The 27088-nt window shown below is 36.0% G+C and overlaps 1 protein-coding gene across 1 annotated transcript in view; it reads left to right on the top strand.

Annotated features, from left to right (window-relative positions):
• The first annotated feature begins 9767 nt into the window (after positions 1-9767).
• The window catches only part of LOC114363340 (zinc finger Y-chromosomal protein), a 31801-nt gene continuing 14480 nt past the window's right edge, over positions 9768-27088 (top strand). The window contains exon 1 of the mRNA XM_028319030.1: positions 9768-9866. Within this exon, the coding sequence (XP_028174831.1) occupies positions 9768-9866 (99 nt within the window). The remainder of the gene's footprint in view (positions 9867-27088) is intronic.

Consider the following 27088-nt stretch of genomic DNA (forward strand, 5'->3'; position numbering starts at 1 on the left):
TCGACTGAAAGTGATCACGAGCTTTTTCAATGAACGAATGCAAGGGTACTTCATTCACTGATGAAAATATGCCTCTGTCAGGGCATATTATTTTCCTACGTTAAACACTGTGAAAAGTGCTTTTATAATAAAAGCTGTAAATATTACAAATCTGACGAAAGGCTTATTAGTATTATTTATTCATGAAAAACGAACGTTTAATTTTTGCTCAATATTGTTTTGGAGTTTTTCATAAAGCTTTTTGAATGATCAAACGAACTTACCAAGTGAAGTTCGATCTAAATTATCCTGTTTTCGCCGAAGAGATTTAACACACTTTATTCATAGAAAATTACGTAATTTATAGTTAACTGCGAAGCTTAATAGACATAATAGTGCCCGAAAATAAGCCTTATCCTTTATGGGCACCCGCGAATTAGATTTTCAAAATTGATTTGCGCAAACTGCTGTGATTAAAAATAATTAAGATAAAGTTGTATTGTTGAATTGATCTTTAGAGCTTATTAAAAAAATTTGGATACTGTTTACAAACTCGCCCTGTATTAATCGCGATGAAAACCTTTGTCGATAATAAGAAACTGACATAACAGTTTTGTACATAGGTACACTTGAGTGCAAAATAATGGATAACTGTATTTACGATTCATTTTAAAACTAGTAATATGAACGTAATTCTTTTTAATTCTTTATAACCACAATCATATTCTTAACTACTTTTATCACTTGTTAGAAAACCTCAAATTCCATCTGAACATAATTTACAGTATGTAAGGTAAAAGTATTCAGACTTCCATAACGTTACAAATATCTCAGAATCTAATTAAAGACTTACGCCATTAACATTCTTAGTTACCAATATAAAGTTTAGGTAAATGATAAAATAAATAATAATAATAAATGTGGACAACATCACGTCATACATTGTTCTGATCCCAAAGTAAACGAATCGAACCCGGGACCTCAGAACTAGCGATGTCATGAAAATCGATGCGTACACCACTCGACCATGGAGGTCTATAGGTGAATTCATTGCTCGCAAGTGTAATGTGTAATAAGGGTTCTATATTGGCTCACATAAAATTCTAAATCCTATTCTTTGTCTTACTACCGATTTGTGTTCATAATAATCTCTCTTCATAATTTTATTTTTCATACTTTTTTTATTCATACATTTTTATTACTACCAACGGAGTTCATAACAGTTAGTAATCATAATTTTTTTATCAATACTGTTACTGCCAGGAACCATTTAAAATACATAATTTTTATCTTCATAACATTCATTGATCATATTGTTTTAATTAATAATGTTGTTACTAAGAACATACTTCAACTCATAATGTTGTTGTTCAGAATAATTTACTTTATAACAGACATACTCGTATCTTTAAAAAAATCATATAAAAAAAATGGCTACTGGTTAACATCGCGCGTTAACTTGGAGCTAAAAATGGGTCAAAGTTACGCGTCGTGTCACAACGCTTATAATAAAAATGTACGAGCACTTGCACAAAATAGTTGTTACAACCAACCTTTTGTTGGGTCTAATTCTCGTCACTACACTGCACAACTTAAAATAATTACGTTTTTTGTCGGTAAAAACGTCCTGGTGACGTCACTTAAGCATTTTTCTTATACTGCGTGCGGTCGTTGCGCGTGCGCACAAAGGAATGAGACCGCTCGGACACCGAGCCCACAGCGTGGTAGGGGTGGGGTTGCCCGCTCTTTTGTTTTTTAATACTACTACGCTGAATATTGTGTGCGGATTGGGTTGTCGTACAGGGGTACTACATGGTAAAATAAATCTCGGAGGCGAAAGCAGGATAATGAATATTTTATGTGAAATAAAGGACATCATCCACGTTTCATATATTTTTGGTCCAAAATCAAAAGTGCCGGCCAACAAAAAAAAGTGCTGTATTCTGACAGAATACGTCTGCCTTAGCATTTGTTACTTTGGCACCAAAGCCGTAGCTCCACTGTGCGTCGAGTATTTGAGATCTAAAAGTCATCGACTATTCATACGTTTTTTGTTCAAAATCAAAAATGTCGGCCAATAAAAAAAGTGCTGTATTCTGACAGAATACGTCCGCCTTAGCATTTGTTACTATGAACCAAAGCTGTAGCACCACTGTGCGTCGTAGTATTTGAGATCAAAGTCAGTCGTTTCATATATTTTTAGAACTCAAATACTACGATGCACAGTGGTGCTACAGCTTTGGTGCCATAGTAATAAATGCTAAGGCGGACGTATTCTATCAGAATACAGCACTTTTATTTTTTGGCCGGCACTTTTGATTTTGGACCAAAATGGATGATGTCCTTTATTTCACAAAATCCTAATCCTAGCCTTGTTGATAAAAATAAAAGCTTTTGTAAAATTGTAATACCATAAACTATTTAGTAAAATTTCAGAAAAACTCAATATTGGACATCCTGAAGCTAACAAAATTGATAACTTTCATGATGAGATAGCATTTGATTTAATTAATTGCTTTATTATGAAACAATGTAAATATAAAGCAAGTTATCAACAGTTTCAACAAAAACGAACATCATCAATATCTTAGAAGCTCGCGACAGAAAGCTTTCAAGTGGGTACATAGCAAAAACTTTGGTGTGTATTGTCAGTCCAGTATACAGCGGTGCAAGTAGCTTCAAGTCTCTGTTGGAAAGTCTAAGAGGCTTTCATTATACTTTAAGTTCCGACGAACTATGTACTTACTTGTAAAGACTTTGAGTTTAAGCGGGCCGGGCGTGGCGCCCAAGCTTATGTAAAGGCATGTATGAAAAAATAATATTTATTGGTAGGCTTTAGTTTCAGTAAAAAACACTGCTTTAAGCAAAAATATTTACCTTGAATGTATTCAGTGTTCAGATAAAACACTCAATTTATTACCTCACTAGCTTTTGCCCGCGGCACCGGCGTGAAATTTAGTTTGTCACAGATCGTCATAAATTATAGCCTATATGTTATACTGGGTTTAAACAATAATACTGTAAAGTTTCATCAAAATCCATTCAGTAGTTTATGCGTGAAAGAGTAACAAACATCCAGACATCCAGACATCCACACAAACTTTCGCAATTAGTAGGAGTAGGAAGTAAGATGTTTCTTTGTTCAGTAGTGGACGTCATTTCGCTGAAACGAACTGCCTCATGCAAAGGAGAGAAGTAATATTTAGCGTTCTTAAACACAAACTACGAGGCTAATCCGTGTGTCAAATCATCATCGTCAGGTCATTTATTTAGTTTTTATTGCATGAGCACTCCCTCTCTAACTTATCAGTAACAAATGGCAAATTTGGCTACACTCCCGCACTCTGCTTACCCCGCTAATCGCATAAATATTTTCTACCTTAGTCACTTTTCACGACATCCACGGGATGGCTCAGAGTCCTAGTCCCATAAGATTTATAAATATAAATATTCATCAAGTTCTACCATTGTTTTGTAATGAACTACATAAACTAAATACTTGCATTTAAAAAAATTGTCATAAATCGCTGTCCAAACAACGCGAATTACGTAAATGTAATTTGTGTTGCACAGATTACTAATAGTCCCGTTAGCCTCTCGTATTTTGCTTGTGTCAGGAGTGTGGGCTCACCACAATTGTCAAGCGTCAACCGAGTTCGAACCTGCGTTCCTAGGATGACAAGTCCCCTTCACCGTTCGACTATCGACTACACAATTTACTACCTAAGTGCTATTTTACTATGCTGGAGCTAAAGTAAAATTAACAATTTCTTACTCGCACATAAAAAAAAACACTCTTTTTAAAATGTAACAACTAATTAACTTTAACATTAGCTCCAACATGTTAAGCAGTACCCAAAAAGGCATGTACGATTCGGGCGGGGCCTGTCAACTGCGGCGTGTCGTATAAATCTGGGGGGCGACGGCCGTGAACGAGTTAAGACGGATTGCTTGCACGGTGGCTGAGAACCTCAGGTGAGCATGTTTTGCATGGGGTTTTGCTGTTCTTAAGAAAAATGATTCTTATTTGCCATTTAAACTTTGGCCTTGTGGCTCCAGCAGAGTGAATTAGGACTTAGGTACTGCCGCACAATTTATAAACGCAGTAAGTACCACTTACTGCATTTATGATTGTTTTGAATATTCTGAATCCTGACATCGCGATCTATAAGAATCAAAGACCCGTTTTTTTCTATCTATCTTAGAACGGAAGATACATGTTATCATAAACGCAGTAAAGAGCAGATTGTAGGTTTCTTCACATACTATGTTAGCAGTAAGAGCACATAATAACTTAATATTACGTGAATACTCGCGCTTACTTAATTTGCTACACAGTAATAGTGCAGTATGTGCCTATTACATCATTCTTATTATGTTTCTACAATTGTTAAGTTCACCTTGCACATAGTATATGTGCAGTAATTCCACTTAAACACACACTGATATTATGTTTCCATAGGAAAAACAGATGACTTGTACTTAATATTAATGCAGTAATTACAATTATACTGCGTACATACTAAGGATTGTCAGAGTGCTGCCTAGGTGTTAACATGTTATGAACGCAGTGGCTGACTCTTACGTTATTGGAAGAAGTTGAAAACCTGTCCAAATGACAAATCTAGCCGAAGACCCAAGAGCTAGATTGACCCGACACTATACCGAAGATATCCCGGACGTGTCTGTACGAGATTAGAATGGCTCTCAAACAGCTGAAACACAACAAGGCACCGGGCGATGATGGAATCACGGCTGAGCTTCTGAAATCAGGCGGAACGCCGGTACTAAAGGCTCTTTAGAAGCTATTCGATTCCGTCATCCTTGAGGGAAAAACGCTTAAGGCATGGCACAGAAGTGTGGTAATACTCTTCTTCAAAAAAGGCAACAAAACCTTGTTGAAGAATTTATTTTATACCCATCTCACCATCACTTCTGATTCTGTTTTTGAGAGTCATCATGAATGGTTTCACGCGACATCTAGCCTCCCGAACAAATCGGTTTCCGATAAGGCTTTAGTACGATAGACCACATACTTATCTATGGCAGAAAACTGAGGAGAATAATCAGCAACTTTGTCTGGCATTTGTGGTCTATGAGAAAGACTTCTCTCTTCAAGCTACAGTCTCTCCAACGGTGCCAAATTTACTATAGATATAATCGTTGAAGGGCTTGTACGAATAGGCCACAATGTCAGTCCGTCTCCGGGATCAGGACTTCAGTTGCAGCGAGGGGTCAGACAGGGAGATGTCATATTTCTAAAAATGTTCACTACCACTCTGGAAGATGTTTTCAAGCTTCTGGACTGGAGCGGATTGGGCATAAAAATATCATCAGCGAGTACATCACCCATCTTTGATTCACGGACGATATCGTAGTCATGGCTGAGAACGTGGAGGATTTAAGTTCAATCCTCGATTGCCTCAATAGAGCCTCTCAACAAATGGGTCTTTAATGGACAAGACAAAAATCATGTCAAATGCCGTGCTGTATCCACTCCTGAAGGTTGGAGACACTATAAGTTGTCTGATGGCCGCTGGAGCAGGAAAGTTCTTGAGTGGCGACCATGAGCTGGAAGACGCAGCTTGGGCAAGCCTCACACTAGGTGGACCGATGATCTGGTGAAGGTCGCGTCAGGTGCCTGTATGCGAGCGGCACAGGACCGGTCTTTGTGGAAATCCTTGGGGGAGGCCGTTGTCCAGCAGTGGACGTCTTTCGGCTGAAACGAACGACCGAGTCTTTATTTTATTAGATTGGTATATTTAAGATCTAAAAGCGGGTGCCATATCTTAATTTTTTATTGAATAACAAGCGATCTCAGCAATTATTTTGTAATACTTGTTTCATTTACCCCTTGGTCATTTGGGAAAGTTCAACATGAAAGCGTTATTGGCTTATGATAAGCGCAGTATAATTGTATTATTACTGCGCATTTAAAGTTTTGATAAATTATTTTGATTCACACTCCCACTCATAAATGCAGTAAGTTGTAAAGATACGGCGCATATATTACGTTGTAAGAACTAAAATTTAAATCAATCATTTAACACATGTACCGTAAGTAACGAAAACTACTGATAAACGCAGTAAGGAACAATCATACTGCATTCATGGGTAGTAAGTATCACACGAAAACTTAGTTAATCCATAACATAAACAGTTTTTTAATAATTTTAAATACAAAATATTAATTAAAATACAAAAACCTCATATCAAAATAAACTTTGAGTTTAGCTCTATAAGCCCATATAATTTTTTTTACAAATATTTGCGTAACTAATTGTAGACACCCCAAAATAAAATTTCAACTTTGATCGCGTTTTTCTCGAAACTGTTCACGTGTTACTTACTGCGTTTATAAATTGTGCGGCAGGGTAGTAAAATGAGACAAGTAGGTAAGAAATAGGAATCCGTTTATAACCTGACCACAGAAAAGACTGGAAACTTAAGTACTTGGCGGCCGTGACGTTACATCGACGCTCTGGTACGGATGGGGCGAGTGCGGGGAGGTCTGCGTGTAAGTGGGAGTTGTGGTGGGAGGGAGAGTCGAATTCCAGCGAGGTGAGCAGTTAGCTTGATTGGGTTGTAGTTGTTAAAGGATTAGACCTATGAATCCAAAAGTTCAGGTTTTGATTTCCAGACTGAGCACAGTCAGTTTACTCAGAAATTACAAGCTTGAATTATTAGAAAGTTAATGGCTTTCAAAGCCGACGCTAAGCCACATCACTTCATCCTGATTGAGCTACCAATTGGCAGCTCAATTTGACAAAAAATTTTTACCACAAAATATTGGGGCTAAACTAATCGCATAAGAACTACATTTGATTAAGGGCCATAAACGCAAGCTGCGATGTAAAGCTTCGACCAAACCAACGCGTTCAGATCGCGTCGGCGATGGCGATCACTGCGCGTGCATAGGCCAATGACAGGACGCGTGATCAAATACAAGACGCGCGGCCTGTGCCAGTGGCATGATTCACGTATTTTGAAACAGTCAAAATGTCGTTGAAGCTTTGACCTCGTCCTATTAAAAACAGAACAGTCCTAAATCCGTATTCACGTGTCATTTCGATAAAACGATTACCTACTCATTAGGATCCCAACTCAGCGATTTGTCATTTGACGTTTATTATTGTCGTCCGATTAAACCATAGGGCGATTAACACGCGAATACGAAAAGAGAAGTGATTCCAGCGATCTAATCGCTTGCATGGTCGTTGAAGTTTCGTTACGTGAATTAGGCCACAGGACGCGTTGATGTGAACTCATCGCTATAAATTCATACACATCTGATCGCCATCGCTATCGCCATCGTGCAAGCCGGTTGCACGCGTTGGTTTGGCCGAAGCTTAGTGGAGCTGACGATTTGTCTTCGGGCCGACGGCGACATCGATCAGGCTTAGATACAGTTTCATGTCTCCATCCCGTTTGATTGGTCGATTGAGATGTCCGTATTTTTCAAAGGTTTTCCTGGAATTATGGTGGATATTTTCGCTATTGCTTTAATGTGAAATATACTGTGTATTAGAGGGAAGTTATTGTGTGAAGCTAAAAATAACTTTGAAAAACTGTGTTATATTTACTACGTTCTTGTCAAGTACGATGAATATTTTATTAATTCTTCTAAATTACTCAATAAAAGGTGGCCTTAAAATCTGTTTCAAAACCAACTACGATTTTTAAAGATAGAAATCCATTTAGAATCTAGATTATTGTTGCAAGTAGCTAAGTAGATCTAAATATCACAAGGAAAATTATTGCACCAATTTCAGTGTCAGAATAGTCCTCATCATCATCATCATTTCAGCCATAGGACGTCCACTGCTGAACATAGGCCTCCCCCAATGATTTCCACGATGGCCGGTTGGTGGCAGCCTGCATCCAGCGCCTTCCCGCTACCTTCATGAAGTCTTCGGTCCACCAGAATGGTCCTTTTACACATTAATTAATGATAAGAAAGTAATTTTAATTAATCAAGAATATTTAACTTAAAATAAATATTATTTTCCCATTAATTAGCGACCCTATTATAAAGCTACCCTCGTAGTGCCTTAACTCGATAAACAGCTTATTTGATTTTAATGAAGAGTCGACACAAAGGAGACAAAACATAATCAACGTGAATAAACAAGATGTAATATATTTTGAATAAACAAGGAGAGGTAATATATTTAGAAACTCTTTGTAGAATAGCGCGGGGTTAGGGTTGCCAGGTCCAAAAACACAAAAGCCGGACTCTGTGCTTTCGTTTGGCCGGACATTTTACCCTAAAAGCCGGACATGTGACAATTAGTGTCATAGCTCCCGAGTGAGTACTGTCATCGTATTATCGGTTGTCCAACATAACATCCTGATGCGTGCGCTTTATATTATTCTATGGCTCGACTTTCGCCTGGCGCAGCAGGCCAAATAAAAAGCCTAACAAAAGCCGGACAGGCCGGACAAGACAATATTTGGCCGGACAAGACCGTAAAAAGCCGGACGCCTGGCAACCCTACGCGGGGTTAAAGAACATTTGCTTCGTTTAAATAAAAAGGGTAATGTTAAAATTGAAAGAGAAAGTGAACAATAAGCAGTTGTATATCGGATTGAATAATATAACTAAAGTACACAGTCAAAAGCAATTCACACTATTTCTATTGCAAAAACGTTTTGTAGTTCCATAAAATTCCATTTGTCATCATAGTGCGGACAATATTTTGGATCTCGTGTGGATAAAATGACATTAAAAACATAAATGAAAATGAGAGCTTATGCGTGTCAAAGTTACAAGATTTTGACTTTTAGAAAATCTCAAAATGTCCAACTTTTTGGTCCAAGGATTGGTTTCATGTTTTCATTTTAATTGTTTACATAAACATCAGTTTATACGAATTTTCTGATTGCGTCACTCTTAGGCTTATACCATCTTACATTTACTTTAACAAACGACAAAAATTTGTCAAACTCCTTAAACACCGCTTATTGTCATAGATACTGTTAAAACCAGTTGTAAACTCAGCCTTAGAATACGCAGTCCCTGTTCACGTCATACTGTAATAACATAAGCGGACAATACCTACCCGGATACTCAAGCATTGTGCCCGGCAAACAGTGGGTCGGCCACGCGTGAGCGTTCAATAGCTCGTTAATAGATATTGGACTAAGCGAATGTGCTTAAGCGATGCTTAATTAATAACGTATCTATAAAATGTTGGATACATGCTCGATTTCCGTATATATGAAATTCTGGTAGCAGGAAAATTCGTTATACGAGTAAGCCTTTCGTGATCGCCAAATGACGTCCACTACTGGACAAAAGCCTCGCCCATAACTTTTGAAATATTAATTGGTACACAGTATTCTCCCCTGCATAAAACAACCCTGAGTTATCTCTTTCTCTCTCTTTTTTTCCCTTTTTTTATTGCACAAATTACTATAGTCCCGTTAATCCCTCCAATTAAGCTTCGATAAAATAAATAATACTAAGCTTGTTTTGGGAGTGGATTCTCCATAATAGTCATAGTCGAGCGGATTTTGAACTACTTTTCAATTGCTTATAATCCTGCAAGACAAGAAAGATTACTTCTTAACTTTCAGAATTTATTATTTAACCTTTTTACCTAATATAGTACGAGTAGCATGACAGTAGGCAGGTAAATAAAAAGTATAGCAATTAAAATAGCAATTTTACATAATCTAACCTAAACGGTTTACGGCCGTTGTAAATGTCTATTCATTTGTTTATCAACCTACATCTGCTTCATAGCTGCAGAATAATAACTATTATTGTAATAACTGAGCCGACAATGCCTCCAATGCCTCCAATACTGAACTGTCGGACTGACATTGTAGCTCAAATGCTCATTGAGCCCACAGAAGGTCGAGCGTTTGAGCTCAATAGCCCGGTAATAGATGTCGGACCAGGTGAATGTGTTTGAAGGATGCTTAATTAACGTTATTGTAGACACTAAAACGTTATTGGCTGTTATGAATTTAATGTCACAGTTACGTGCGTTAACTAATTTATGGGTTAAAATACAAACTGTGTAATGCCTCGTACGTCATTGCCTTTTCGGTCCATACATCATAAAATATAAGAAAATGCAATCTTATTTACAACTGTGTCATTCCCAAGTAACACGCAAGCTGTATATTCACTGAAGTTAAGATTGATTTACGTTTTAAAGTCAGACTATCACTTTAAATCAGTTTTGACTTAGTTTAAATGCTTTTGAGTAGAATGCGGTAAAATTTACAATGCATGAAGCTATTATATGGTCTAAAAAATTAAGTTAATTGGCTTATAATCATACTAAAACATTAATTACTTTTAATATACAGCACCTTTAACAGCATTTACACTAACACAAAGGTTAAAACCGTATATTAGTAAATAAGAAAACCTAATGCATTAAATAAACGTTGTCGAAATATTCTATAGTGCATTCAGATATATTAACACATTTTACAGATTGAACGCATTTTTATGATCTTTTCTTATGCTTATTTACTGCTCAGCATTAGCCAAACATTTACTAAAGTTTTAGCTCTGTTATCTTCTTATTTTATTGTTACTTTAAAGCTTTTAGCACTATTTAGATAAATAAAAAAAATATTTTATTACTTTAGGTCATAATTTGGCCATAAAACCACGAGCCGTATGATTATATTCATTTGTGCGTTAGTAGGTCCTGTATATTCATTAGAAAATTTATGTCGAACGTGTCACGTTATTGACATGAATAAACAGTGGAAAAAACCTAAAAAGTGTTACAGTAATGCTAAAGATATCACTTAGATATTTTATATGTAGGTTGAATGACTTAACCATTTTCTTTTTACTATAATAAGACTGACAACATTAAAAGACACTAGTTGAAAGTTTAAAACATTAATATTATCTGACGCCATTTGCTTTCTGTTTTCTCTAACATAGAAAATAAAATTATAATACACATATGCATGAAATACTACTTATTATCCTTTTCTTACAAGCGGAGTATCGATAGAAGCAATTTTATAAGTTAAAATTAATCAAATCGTTAAAAAAATCACAAAAAGTGTCATATGTCGATTCTAAATTTGTCCCTATTTTATTAAAAAAAGGATTTCTGTGAGGGCGCGTGAATTATAAACCACAAACATATATATATTTTCACATAAGACTAATACTCCCAGCTCATTTTCATTCTTGAAACAAAAAAATATGATACTTACCTTATGATAAATTATTTTAAATAAAGACATTAAAACAACTCCTCACAACACCATTGCACTGCAATACTCTAAACGAAAAATAATCAAATCGGACAATAAAATGCGATAAGTTTTTTCGAATACTTTCAAACAAACAAAATAAAACGTTCAGCCTTAGAATAAAACGTAACTTTGGCATTGTAATTCTGAAAGCTGTTTCAAAGCTGTACTAACATCTAATAAAATGCTTTTTACATTAGAATATGCTGTCTAACAACTTTACTAATGTCTGTCTTCAATAACATTATAAGCGCTGGTTAGCAGCACTAATAATATTTAATAATGCTCAAAGCCGTATTATTTGGGGCCCAAATTGCGCTTATAAGACACTTATAGACTTTTATACGGCTGATATAGTGCTACATATGCTGCTCATATACTGCTCTGCACGTAGGTTCATGCTGTTGTACGCTTCTTATAATTGTGTTTTGTGTTACTTGGGTTCTGTACGCTTTAAAAGGGATTTTTTTAACTTTATCTAGTAGAGTTCTGGAGTTCCTAAACTTAGGCTGAGTTACACCACCTAACTTTGACCGTAACTTTAACGATAACCGGTGTGTTTTGTATGGAGTTTGACAGATTGTTGACGTTTGTCAAAATTAAATGGATGGCTGGTTCACTCGTCATGTCTGTGAACAGGCGCTGCTTTCGGGGACTGGTCAATCCAAGTTATTCAAATTTATGTATGCGAGTAATTTCTACTAGTCTAGATATTAGCACGTCACTACCTTGTTTAATATACCACGCAATCTTGTATACCCATTCTTATAAGATACACCATACAAGAATGCATGGTAAATTCAGTGAACTGCTCCTGAATTGAATGTACCTACTACTACTATTTCTACTTATCTATATTAACCGGCAGACAGTGGTGACTGAGTTTGTTGCGGCGCTTCTTCTCAGCACTTGCCAAATGTTGGTCTCGAAGCGCTGGTAGGGTAAAAAGATTATGAGACATGTAGAGGCTCCTTAAGAGCAATAATGACGATTTGTAAGAACTATTTATTAGTCTAAACAAATAAAGAAATTTTGACTTTGACTTTGACTTTGAAAGTAAGATGGTGCAACTCAGCCTTCGTTTTCAAATTTTTATGACTTAAAACTACAGAACTGACTTTTGTAGTATCGAAATACTCTAATATAGATATCGATTTTACTAATTTGACCCTGAGATGCCATTGGTTGCTGTATTATGTTAGTAATGCGTTGCCATAAGATAATCCCAGCATTGGATTTCCATCTTACAACTATACTTTTATTTAGCTAACCTGTTTTGTTGTTCACATTTTTTTCCTTCGAGAATTCGCAATAAAGTTGAAAATTTAACGAGTCTGTAAGCTCGGACGATGATTCCCGTAAACGACTGGCTTCCGCAGTCGAGGCAAGAACGGTATCTTGAGTAGAGGAATTTATTCAGCTGTGGGGTAAAGAGAACGCTATTCCTTAGTAGCTTTTACGGAAAGCTTCATTTTCTAACAAAGAGATGAATATAGGATGTTTCTTCTTCTTTTCAGCCAAATGACGTCCACTGCTGGACAAAGGCCTCCCCCAAGGTTTTCCACAATGAACGGTCCTGCGCTGCCCGCATCCAGGCTCTTCCCGCGACCTTTACCAGATCGTCGGTCCACCTATAGGATGCTAAAAAGTTAGATTTATAAAAAATCCACGGGCTTTTTATTAGGACTTTTTCAAACGAATAACGAAGTTGCAATCTAGTTTAGTTTTAATTGAATTTAGTTTAGAATCAAGTAGTGAGTGTAGTTTTATGAAACGGATCTGTGACGTAATCCCAAGTANCTACTTGGGATGTGTCTTAAGGACTTTATACATCAAGCTCACCTACAGTCCGGCAGCTTGTTGACGGCGGCTTTATTTCATAAGAAACTTGTAGTTTCTATGACTTTTGAGAACTCATTTTGTGGGGTCGCGGTGGATTTGGTGTCTAGACTGTATTACCTCGTTCGTTTCAGCCAAATGACTTCCACTGCTGGACAAAGGCCTCCCTAAAAAAGGTAAACTAATACAATTAGGCTGGGTTGCACCATCTACTTTAACTTTGACAAACGTCAAAAATCTGTCAAACTCCATACAAAAAGGACTGGTTATCGTTATAGTTACTGTTAAAGTTGGTGGTGCAACTCAGCCTTATTGTAGCACGCAATATATTTTCAGAATATACTCGTATTTCCACAGAATTTGTGGAGCTATTTTGGCAAATTGTACCCACAACTCTCAAGTCGGAAGTTGAGACGACAAAAACTCGCTAATCTTGTTAACAGAATCCCAACAATTATTATTATCATTACGACGTAGCCTTAGATTAAAATCGCTCCCACAGTGCTATTTATACAACAGAGAAGAAAACCTCCTTAAAGAATTTCAAAACCTGAGCAAAGCATCGAATAGAAGGGTCGGGGCTTTTTAGACTGTGGTCTTTCTTCCTGCTTCCAAAACAAACCCGCAAGTTTTGTTAATTCACCAAGTTTATAAGTAGATTTCCTTTATAGAAACAATATCTGTTTAAGACGGAAATAAAGTTTTTACATTACATTTTATCTGAGTGCTACTTGATAATTAATTCAAAGCTGCCCGAGCTTTATTGGCAATTTGCAACAGATTGGGGAATTAATAATTGGGTTTAATGTTCTCAGAATGTTTTTGTGAGTAATCCCACGATCATTTGAAGTTTTGTTGAGTTTCTTCAAGTACTTTTTTTCCAAAGAGAAACCCACTGATTATAATGTTTTTTAAGATCTCTACATGGGTTAAGATTTCCGAAGAAGGTTACTTTTTGGTATTATTTATAAAGAGGCTAAGTTTTTGTATTCTCGGTGGCCGCATCGTCTTTACTTGACGTCATTCCTTGTACCTATAAATAAAGTGAAGATCGTATGGTTAGTAATTTTATTGGAGTTTTTAAAAATAGGGTAGTAGACCCGCTCTGAGTTGCATCCTGCAGCATATAGTGCCAGACTTTATGTGACGCTATTAGCACTAAATGTACGATAACACTGACAACTAATCGCCTACACCTACTTTTACCCGTACGGTGAACGACAAACTCGGCAACGGGACGCAAAAATATCGAATGGTCGTAGCAAATAATAGACCTACGTAGTCGCGTAGAACACACGTCGTTTGAAGTATTGGTTCCATTACGTCGTTTACTTAGCTAGGACAACGGATTATACGTTAGATTATACTCGTAAAGAGATTCATTCAACCAAAAGACCTTTAAAAGGCCAAAGTAAAGTCACCTTCAAAAATATTAGCGACTCAATAATCGCTCGCTGGATCTTTATTCATACACAAAACACTCCTTAATCCGTGTAAATCCTCAGTTAAACCCGCAGTAGTCTGCGTTGAGGGCCATATATTTTAATTTGAGCGCGTCAGACACGTGCCTCTTAATTAAGTCGGCGACAACTTTATTACCTACAGTTTATTTTATCTGGAGAAAAGTCGAGAGCTTCTTATAGAATAGGGATAGGCAGAATTCTCGCAAGTGCTTATGCACTTCACTATCAGGACTATTTAAAGACTGAGAACTGCTTGCTTGCCAATTAGATGCGTTGATAGACTTCACCAGAGGCTAAATTAGTTTCAAAGAAAAGTTTGACGGTCACTAGAACCGAAACGTAAACATTTTTGATTTTGATTGAAAAGGAAATAGGATAGATTTGAAACATAGGATCGATCGATAGTAGCGCTGACAAACAAGTACCTATACAAATGTTGTTTGTCATCGTAAAACTCATCTAAGGCTATCTCCTGAGCTGTCAACTACCAGCTGGCTAGAGTATTTTCAGTATAATTTTATGCATAATTCAGCTCTCAAGGTTCATCCTTCTTTGTGAGGCAACTGGTGGTGGTCAAATCTCGTGTTGCCAGAAAGTTCACTCTCATATAAATAAGCCCCAAATATACAGTTTCTTTATGTTATGTGTTATCATGACTCCTTCTTCTGAAGATATTTTTAGTCTCAAAAGAACTAGCGTCTCTGCTGCCACTACATTCACTGTGCCCATGCACGGCGAGGTTTCTCTTAACTCACGTCATTATGGTGGGCTGACGTTTCTATTACATGCGGATTTATTCGCGAGCCTGGTGTTAGGGTTTTGGCGGCGATAAATATGCGAGGTGGCAACTAAAGGGGTCACCTTAAAAACATATCGGGTTTGTCGTAAAATACACCCTTTCCCTTATTTCAATTATCTTTTAGGGCCGGACTGAATCACTTTTGCAAACTTGCATTTTTAGAAATATAAACGTGCACTCGAAAAGTCAATATACTACATCATGATCATCATTTCAGCCAAAGATCTCCTCCAAGATCTTCCACAACGACTTGCATAATACCTACATAGCCTATTAAGTTAGTAAATAATCCCTATGAAACATGAATATTATGAAACACATTCTAAAAGTTAAATTTTTGATGAAACATCTTTCATTATTCTGCTGTCCATGCCTCCAAAATGGACGAAGACAAATACAAAATCCTTTGGCGAGTTTAATATTTCAGTTAATATTGCTTATTTGCAGGCTTTACTGCTGCATTCATCTTTATGATCTATTATCTTGCTTTCATCATCAATCTTGCCGGAAATTGAATATTTAAATGTGCTAGCGGTACATTGAATAATTTATGGGTATTAAAATGTTTACGATGCTAGTAGATACTTTTTCGCTATCGTTACGGAAGCGAAACGTAAAATGACGATGAATTTTAGCGTTCGCGATAAAATCTGTGTCAGCTTAACGTCAGTCTTTCAAAAATATTGGCGTGTCATTGCCGTCACATTTGTTTTGATGAAGCGATTAAACTGTTGATGTCTCAATCTGTTCCGTGATTTTTGAAACCTGTGGCTTATTAAAATTTCATAACACTTTCAAACGATTCTTTGTTACTTACAGTTTTCATTTTTAGTTTGCTGTTTTAGTTTTGTTCTTAGTTTTTTTCTAATTACTTTTGTTGTTAATAAATATTATTAGTAAGAACAAGACAGGTTTTGTATGAATAAGGGCATCAGAAATAGATGCTATTGAGAGACTTGTTTTCCCGAGTAATTAGAATTACAAGCAAATACAGACATTGTGAGCATTTTTGAAACAGAAAGATAAATGCATGTCAAATCAAAGGTTTTCAAACAAAATGTACTAGATTTAACACGCGTCAAAGCCTACAAAACGGACTACAGCCGGTGAATTTCGCATTTTTCCGAGCACCGTCCTATGGAAGAGACATATCAGTGTGCACTGAATGACTAGCACAAGGCTGCGTGCTATCACAGGAACGGCCTCTGTTCGGATGTCATATATCAAGGACATAAATTACGCCCGTCGCTGACCCAACATAGTGAACATTATGTGGTTTTCGGAGCATCATAGCAACGAGCTCGGTTCTATATTCTGGCACCCATTTAGGATAATTCATAACTGAACTGTTTTATTGGATCTTGCGAAGCAAAATGTTGTTGTAATTTAGAACTTTACCAATACTTCCCTATCTGATTGTTTGCCTGCTGTTGTTTTTCCCGAAGACTATAATCCGGGCCTTTTCAAGGCTAGAGTGAGTGAATAGGCACGTACAGGGCAGATATGTACCATCCTAGACTGCATCCCACTTTACATCAGGTGCGATTGTGGTCAAATACCTGCCTTATTGTGCATAAAAAAAATAGAAAGACACAGGTCTTAACGCACCATTTAATAATGAGTTACATTATGTACTCACAGCTTGACGTTTCGGCTGCTATGCTGCAGCCGTGATAACATCACTAGTGGTGTAACAAATGACAATAGGTATGAGGGTAGTTGAAAATTTTCTAGCCCGCCCGAACGGATGACGCCACGAGCCGCCAGTCTACTTAAACGTCAAGCCGTGAGTACATAATGTAACTCGTTAATTAATGTCGCGTTAGGACCCGTGTCGTTCTATTTAGTCAAAATGATTATTACTAGTCGGTCATTTGCCCTGTTGGTTCAAGTACTGACCTAGATTGCCAGCTGCTGTAGCGGGTTTGGATACCGCTGAAGGCAGATGTCTGTGATGACCATTAGGTAGCCGCAGTCTTGGACGTAATAGTTTAGTATTTTGAGACTAAGGCCCTGAACACACGGTGAAACGCAATTGCAACGAAACTGCAACTTCTAGTTACTTCTGAGTTGCATCAAAGTTTCTGCCATAGATTCCGTTGAGAGACCACACATGACGCGACCATTTCAAACTGGTTTCAAACTGATGTGTCACTCCGCCACTTAAGTATTGTCTATGAATAGGTTTTTGGGACCCTGCGTCCACGCGCACTGTGTGACCTCATAGTAATGTTTGTGAATACGGGTATAAGTAATTAGGACGTCTAGACCGTTCTAATTATTTATGAATTTACTATGTGGTTGTGGGTGGTCACATTGTGTTTATGAATACAAGCTACGGTTTCTAATTCTAAAGTAAGGACGATGTTACATTTACTTAGCTAAACATTGGCATTTTATGTAGCTTTGAAAGGTGCTATTCGGCAACAAAACTGTAGTCTAATGTGCTGTCACCTTTTTAAAAAAGCAAAAAGTATTTATTTCTAAAAGATGTCACATTTACAATTTATTCTGGCAAGAAAACTTGTATCGCCGCGACCAATTCAAACAATTACCTTTGCATTTAACAATTAAGTACCTCGATGAGTGAGTCTATCACATAATTTCATTCGTACTTTTTTATAGTAGGTACTTTATAACCTTTTGAAGATGAAAACAAACAAATCAAACAAGGTGTATAATTTCCATAATGCAATGCTATTACAAAAATATTCATACATGACTAAATTGGATTCCACAAATGACGTGACAAAGAGAGTAATAGGAAAGTTTCGTCATCACGTTTCGAAAGGGTGAACTTGCAATAGACGGAGGGATTATTGGATTATGGGGGTTCCCATAAATAATACAGTTATGCCTTCCGATCGAATCAGATAGTGTGACGAACATGATGGATTTTCTTCGAGGACCATTGTAATAGACTTTTGAAACTGTAAACGTATTAACCAGTTAAGATAATTAAATTGTGTCTTTTATTTTTCATTTTATAAAGGTACTTACTGTTTTAAGCTTTAGCAATTAGATATTTTTCGAATAGAAAATTCAGTGCCTAAGCGATGTAGATTACATCTGAAAAAGAGTGTGTTTAAATTATCATCATAATTTCAGCCACAGGACGTCCACTGGTGAATCTGTTGAATACAAACCTCCCCCAATGACTTCCACATCCAGGTAGCGGCCTGCAATCAGCGCCTTCCTGCTACCTTTACGAGGTCGTCGGTCCATCTTGTGAGTGGACGTCCCATACTGCGTTTTCCGGTAGTGGACAATTATGAAATTATGATCGCAGTAAATTTTTCATCTAATTGAGAACCTCCTTCTTCTTTGAAGTCGATTAATATAAATCAAAGTAATTTAATAAACAGATCTTTGCAAAATTATGAAAGATGATACAGCAAACATCCGCATCGCAGTTTGGTAGCCCCAAACCCTTTTCAAAACTTCTTATCATTATCGGGCTCAATTAAAACGTCAAAGATTCAAAGTTAACCATTTCCAATAACTTTGATCTACTTGAAAAGGCCTAACCGAGTGGAGTAACTCAAAATAAGGGATACACTTTTCGTTGTGTTGCGGGTAAATTGATACCATAATAAAGATTATGATCTCTAGCGATCTTTATTGATATTATCACGTTGATACAATCGAAGCGATTATTTCAAATGACTACTAGGAAATGTTTTTTTCGATGTTTATCTTCGTTCTGTTTACATTTTTAACCGACTTCAAAAAAGAAGGAGGTTCTACCAGTATGTTCGGCTGTATGTATGTTTTTTTTCTATCTATGTTCACCGATTACTCCGTCAATTGTGGATCGATTTTCAAAATTCATTTTTTGTTCGATAGGGTACACTTCTGAGGTGGTCCCATTGCCGCCAAGTCAGGGTCTGATGATGGGATCCTAGGGAAATCGAGGGAAAACCTCAAATTTTATAGCGACGTATCCGACTCCGAGAATATCAATCATGGTAATATACAGTATTGGTCCCAATAAATAAATAACGTAATTATTTTCTACTTTTTAGTGCAGGTTTTTGGAGTCGGTTTTATTTTTTTTTGTGTAAAACGACAACGTTTTTATTAATTATTCCAATTATTAAAACTTTAAAGTCATGTAAATTGGTAAGTAAAGACCGTAGGGCTAGGGCATTCTCTGCCAGTCAACCTTCATCATTTAAAGAGGGAATTGGTATTTTCTACAAATACGGAACTCAAATTCTAAATTTAACCAAGCGCACAGATTTCCTTGACCATTTCACAAAGCGGTGAAATCGTGCGATGTCCAGTTTCAAGCCTACACCGCAACATTCAACATCAAACCTCTCTTTTGTTGGGGCATAATAAACCGACCGAGCGCATTGATCCTTTAATATTAAACAGTTATGCAAACCATTCTAATGGAACGGTCGCGCTGACCCGCATTTGATACTTTTGCCGCACACATCTTATTGTCTCATATTTTTGTCCTCTCTGAAATTGAACGCATGAATTTCATGAAATTTATCGTTCGCACTCTGTACTCTTAACGGACATACGGCTTGTGCGTTTGACAAATTTTAAAACGTTTATTTGTTTTTATGTTTGTTTATCGAATTATGTAGATTAATATGAGTGCTAACCTTAGCACAGTGTGTTATGGGACTGTATAAACGGACATTCTCATTGATTTGATGAAACGTATAGAGCTCAGTTATACAAACATGATAGTAAAACTCCCGTTTGAAAATTCCACGTAGTTTTCGCGGTATCAAAATTCAAAGTTACCTATTTTTTTACTTCAAAATTATGCAAAAATATTCTCACTCGTTAACTAATAACATTTAGTTCAGAATTGTTATAATACTTCATAGAGCTCTTAAAACTACACGTAATAAGTGTATTAAGTGCTTCGTAAACGCATTCTGTTAATTAGGAAAAATGATTTTAGTGATTTTTGTTTTTATTTTTTTTCTCAAATATACCTTAATATATGCAAACATATTTAATTGCAAGATATAGTCTGATATTTAATCTAATTGTATAAAAAAAATCAGCTTTAAATTCCGTGACATATTTGAGGAAAATCAAATTGAAAATATGCGCCATATAGAATTGTAAATTTCCCATCACTTTTTAATAGCAATATTTCTTTTGGATGTTTAAATATCATCAGCTCGATTGTACCAAATTATTGTATTGACATTCGATTTACATAGGTTTCAAATTGATGAGAAAATTATTAAAGGTAGGATAAATTCGACTTCCTAGATTTGTTCACATACTTTTTTAGTTAGTTACTTACATACAACTTAAGTTAATATAAGAGTGTTAAAAAAGAAAAAAGACTCGACTTGAGAACCTCCTCCTTTTTTTGAAGTCGGTTAAAAACAATGTGAATGTGACTTTTTAGAACCTTCAACACTATGCACATAACAGGCGGGATTTGAAACTTTTTAGACATGAATTATTCCTTCCAAAATTGTCGACCCTAGACTCGTAAAAATTTTATTAAGACGTTTTATGTTTTTTCTTAAATATATCACGGAGTTTAAAGCTGATTTTATTAATGCAATTAGATTAAATATCAGACTATATCTTGCAATTAAAAATGTTTGCATATATTAAGGTATAATTGAGAAAAAAAATAAAAACAAAAATCAGTAAAATCATTTTTCCTAATTAACTGAATGCGTTTACGAAGCACTTAATACGCTTATTACGTGTAGTTTTAAGAGCTCTATGAAGTATTATAACAATTCTGAACTAAATGTTATTAGTTAACGAGTGAGAATATTTTTGCATAATTTTGAAGTAAAAAAATAGGTAACTTTGAATTTTGATACCGCGAAAACTACGTAGAATTTTCAAACGGGAGTTTTACTATCATGTTTGTATAACTGAGCTCTACAGGGTGGAAACGATAAGTGATCTCACTCGATTATTTCTAAACTATACAAGATATCCAAAAACTGGTTACTGATCCTGAAAGTGCTTTACGAGCTCTATCCAACGGTACCAATAATAGGTTACCAAATAAACTAGATCTATCCGAAAATTCAATGTTTCCGGCTTCCATACATTTAGTAAAACATCATAATATTAAAAACTATACAAAATATCCAAAAACTGGTTACTGATCCTGAAAGTGCTTCACGAGCTCTATCCAACGGTACCAATAATTGGTTACAAAATAAACTGGATCTATCCGAAAATTCAATATTTCCAGCTTCCATACATTTAGTACTGCCACAGTCATGGCACTCATGTCTTGATAATATTATAGCAAGTAAAGCCTACAACCAATTTTTTCCATGAATAATTTTAAATAAGAATGCAATTTGAAGTTCAATTTAAGTGTTTATTATTGAATAAAAAAATTAACACTTCTAATATTGTGTGGCTGGCATACATTTAGTATGGAGCGAGAAAACATTGAATTTGCGGATAGATCCAGTTAATTCTGTAACCTATTACTGACACCATTTGAAAGAGCTCGTGAAGCACTTTCAGGATCAATAATCAGTATTTCGATATCTTGTATAGTTTAGAAATAATCGAGTGAGATCACTTATCGTTTCCACCCTGTATACGTTTCATCAAATCAATGAGAATGTCCGTTTATACAGTCCCATAACACACTGTGCTTAGGTGTATCACCTTAATCAATCACAAACAGACATCCCCGGGCCATTAATGTCATGCAAGTTTTAGTCGCTTAAAGTTTTAGAAGGTTCTATCATTTTTGACAACCATCCAGATCGAATTAGATGATCGAGTATGCAAAAACAAAGCGACTCGAAAAAGGGTATTGTAGTCCACGTGTACAAAAAACAATGTTTGCAATGCTCATATGTTTTCTGGTAAAAGCTGGAAATTAGTATTCAACACTATGCTTTTACATAATAGGGATGTTTCCTGGGTAAAAAAGCAAGAGTTTAAATTAGTCCGTCAGTTAGCTTATCAAAAAATACTCGACACCTATTTTTCACTTTTTAAAACTAAAGAAAATGTGAAGAGATAAAGCGTGCCAAAGTTCTAAAGAAAAGGCCCGTGACGTCAGTGAGTGCGTAAAAGTGCAGCACTTTGTGACGTCGCGCGGAACTTCAACGCACTATAACTTTGTAATTATTTGTTTGATTGACAATTAAAAATATATACGTGTCCAATATTTTTTTTATATTAACCCTCGCTGTACGAGGTGGGGTGTGACACACCCCAGTCCTTTAAAAATAGCCACAATTTTAAAAATTTGCAAGTGCTGAATTTGAACTTCTCAGTAGCTGGAATTATGACACTGCTGCTTCGATCAGCGTTGCAAAATCAGTCCAGCGGTGATTACCAACTCAGTTACATGCCTTTAAAGTGCGTGTGGGTGTCACACACCCCACCTGGTACGGGACGTTGTTAAAAAGTTAAAAAAAAAATCCAGTTTTGGTGTAATTTATATATTTTTAGCTTTGTCGATTGAATAAAATTGAATACAAATATTATTTTTCGTGATTTTTACGGTATCTGAAATTTTCAAGCACTTTTAGTCAAATGAGATGACTCTTAGTGCGAATCTGGAAGTTTAGTACTGAGATACGAAGATGTATGTGAACATACACTTATGGGCTACAATTTGTACTTGGTGATACAATTTACGGGCTACTGAAATGGAATAACATATTTTATAAATAAATAAAATTGTTACGCTCCCATTTTATGCATTGAGCATACTCATTTTCTTTCATCAGAATTGTGGTAAATTGAAAACCGATGATCAAAACAAATTTTTACCCTTCCAGTTTTTAATTTAATTTTAAATTATTAGTACATACTTGTACTTTGTTAAATAAAAACGGTTGTCATAATTAAAGGCACTAATTAAAAATTATACATGGGAAACTGATTCCTAAATTACAAGAACAACGGAAATTGTGTCTTTTTGTTTTTTTATGATAAAAATGTTATAATACATATTTTCAGCTCAGAGCATTTCTTAAACCTAATTAGCATACGTAAATAATCAATATTAAATATTAAATTCCACCTAAAAAAATGTTGAATGAAAATTTTATCACTTTGTATATTGGGGTGTGTCATACCCCACCTGGTACGGGACGTAACTTTTAGTCACCTCGTACACGGAGGGTTAAAATTGACTGACTAAAAAAATTTTTTTAGGAAACTAGCCTATTGCTTTTTGCATCACACACACACACACACACACTGACTCTTTTTGTCTTCCCTTTTAGTTATTTGACTCCTGGTGATTGTTTCCAATAGTAAACTATTGCTAATTTTATTGTATGTAAGTATTTTCAAGTAAACTATTTATACTTATCTGCTTTCAATTCTTCAGAGCCGTGAGTCTCGCTGACACTATCGAAAAGAGCGCGGATAACAAATAGATCTTATTACTTTGGCCTCCTGCATGGATAGATGTGGAGTTTGACAGCGGTCCGATCCCAAATTCTGGAAAAGTCAACATTCATTTCGAATTTTGTCTTTTTCTGGATAGCCTGGAATATTTTGCAAGCTTAAAAAATAATAACATTTCTTCCTCAATATTTCAAAGCAAATTGAGTCAATCTACATTAAATCTGTAATCAAATGAAGCTACTTTTATGCGAGATAAGGTTAAAATAAAGCAAAGGCACAAAAGCTGTTTCAATATGTCACCGGCACAATGCGCGGTGCAAATTCATATTATTATCTGGCCTGTGTCACTTCGCAAATTAGGTATGTGACATTGCCCATCCAGACCCTTGGCGACATGGGTATTGTTACATACCCTTTCTGCAAAATTAGCCCACTGGTCCAACGGAACGTCCTTTGTTGGTTCAATCGACCCTTAAGCTATGTGAGTTTGACGATTAGACGGGTTAATAAGCCCAATTTAAAAGGGTTAAAGGCTCGAATCTGTTACTTTTGAATGGCGGAAAGTTAATTGTGTTGAGCTGTTTTGTATTAGTACAATAGGTACGGTTAATTAAGTTAGATGTAGAAGCAATCATAATAAAATTAAAGTTATTTGAAACAAAATTATCTTTTTTTTTGTTTTATTAGTAAAAGTTGTTGTTTTGTTGAAAAATATTATAAAATTATTTGGATTTCCTGATACTAGAGTAAAAATGTTTATCATAATAACAAGTAAAATGAATTCAAAATTTCCGAAACAATAAACAATTCTTGTAATTTTACAAGGAAGTGTTTTTTTCTTGGTTTTTCTTGAGTCTCGCAAACAAGAAAGGGGTCTGTAAAACAAAGAGTTCTTGCAAAAACCCCATAGGGTAAAAAAACAATTGAAACTTTTCCTTGAATTGTCCAAATTTAATTTTGGCCCGAATTTTGGAACACACATTATACAGGAACAACCAACTTGGATTTCGCGAATTCCTTTATTATCCTGTGGGTCTGTTCCCATTGTGTATAAACGATAGCATATCAAGCTAAATGCAGCGGCATCTTATTAAGTATTAAAAGGTGCTACGAGGGCTGCACTAAAAGTATCAGGAATGGAATATTTCCACTGTTCCAGTCATATTAAAATCTATTTAATTGCAAACTCCAGGGTTTTAAAAATCGTATACCATTTATTTATTTAAAAAAAGATTCTCGGTCGTATCACAAGGTCTTATCAAACTTGTTTAGTCGTTGAGAAAATGGAATTGACTCGAGAAAATTCAAGAGCGATGATTTATTATGACTTTTGAAGTGGTTTAACACAAAAACAGTGTGTTGACCGGATGATTTCTGCATTTGGTAATGAAGCCCCATCCAAAACCACAATTTATCGCTGGTTTCCTGAATTTCAACGTGGACGTGTCAAGCTCAGTGATGATCCCCGTCAAGGTCGTCCAAAAACTGCAGTCACCTAAGAAAACGTTGATGCTGTGCGTAAGCTGATTGAAGAAGATCGACATGTGATATACCGCGAAATTCAGGCAACTTTAGACATTGGCATGAGTCAAATACAAATAATCTTGCATGAACAATTAGGTGTAAAAAAGTTGTTTTCCCGATGGATACCGCATTCGCTCTGTGAAGAGCAAAAAGCGGCTCGCGTTACTTGGTGCGTCAGAACTCTCGGGAGATTACATGCAGGATCCTCAAATGCTGTATACAACATCGTATCAGGTGACGAATCATGGATATACGCGTACGAACCCGAAACAAAAAACCAGTCACGAGTTTGGGTGTTCGAAAATGAATTAAAGCCAACAAAAATTGTTCGTTCACGGAGTGTTGCAAAAAAAATGGTGGCCACGTTTGTCTCCAAAACCGGCCATGTTGCGACTATTCCTCTTGGGGGACAAAGAACGGTTAATGCAGATTAGTATGCTAGCATTTGTTTGCCACAGGTCGTTTCTGAACTCCGTAAAGAGAACTGCAACCGCCGCATCATCCTCCATCACGACAATGCGAGTTCTCACACCGCGCACTGAACAAAAGAGTTTTTAGAGCAAGAAAACATAGAATTATTAGTCCATCCGCCGTACAGCCCCGACCTAAGCCCTAATGATTTCTATACTTTCCCTAAAATTAAGAATAAATTGCGTGGTCAGAGATTTTCATCACCTGAAGAAGCTGTGGAAGCCTACAAAACGGCCATTTTGGAGACCCAAACTTCCGAATGCAATGGTTGCTTCAATGATTGGTTTCGTGTATGGAAAAATGTGTCAAAGTTCGCGGAGAATACTTTAAAAAGCAATAAATACATTTTTAAATAGTAATGTTGTTTCACTTCCTTGATTCCCGAAATTTTCAGTGCCGCCCTCGTATTTTGAAACAAAAAAAAATCTGTGTGGATCTGATCTAATTTTAACAAGATGGCGCAACAAATGCTGTCTTCGTGCCACTAATTTTTGTTATCATCTGACTATTTACCCAATTTTAACTTATTTAAACGGTATCTTCGTAGTCTCTTTTACGCTTACAAGTAAGTAGTGATATTTTTAACCCTATCACAACATGTTATTAAAGTAATTTCATCCTCAATATCCAAAATCGTGCCGTGTATCATCTGTCAGAAAACCCTATGACTTTCTGCATCCCGATTCCGCACAGTGGAAACAAAGACTCACAGCTTCGTCGGCAGTTGAATTTCATTCGAAATGGCGACCGTGTGATGTTTCAACCAGATTTCCCCAAGGTATTTTAGATGATAGGCCGATAGCGCTTGCGGTGGATGATTACCTTTTTAATGGAATTTTTCGCTAAAGTTTTCGATGCCAGTCAAGTTGAAACCTTAAGGTTTTGTCGTAGCCGTTTCAGACGCAGAATCGCAAAGCTTATCATTTAAAGTTAGTGTTATTGGAAAGGTAAAAGCTTTTTTGCGAAAAGGACCAAACATATTTGGCTTTGTTACTTACTTCATTTGCCTTCCATATCAATTGAAATACAAAAGAAATATTATGTACTCGTAAATAGTTTCGTCATTATAAGCATAGAATATCTTATGAAAGGTAAAGTAAGAGGCAGCTAGAATCTGAAGTTTTATGTTGTTATGGTAAGAAACGTTATACTTACATCATTAATTTGATGATCAAGGTCGTACTTAGGTATTTATTCAAAGTCTAGACGTAATAACATTAGACAGCATGAGCGTCTGATTATGATTACTAGTTCTTGTATTAGAATAGTCATGAGTCTTCATTAGAATACAAGAACTAGACATGGTCAGCCTGTCGAATTACAAATAAGTAGTTTTTCCTTAACCCATTTAGACCGATAATTATTTTTGTAAATTAAAATCGATTTTTCAGCAAAAAATTACAAAGGGAAGCCTAAAAATCATAAAAAAAAT

Source organism: Ostrinia furnacalis, unplaced genomic scaffold (assembly GCF_004193835.3).
Source record: "Ostrinia furnacalis isolate ACB-3 unplaced genomic scaffold, ASM419383v2 OfSCF0398, whole genome shotgun sequence".
NCBI classification, from domain to species: Eukaryota; Metazoa; Arthropoda; class Insecta; order Lepidoptera; family Crambidae; genus Ostrinia; species Ostrinia furnacalis.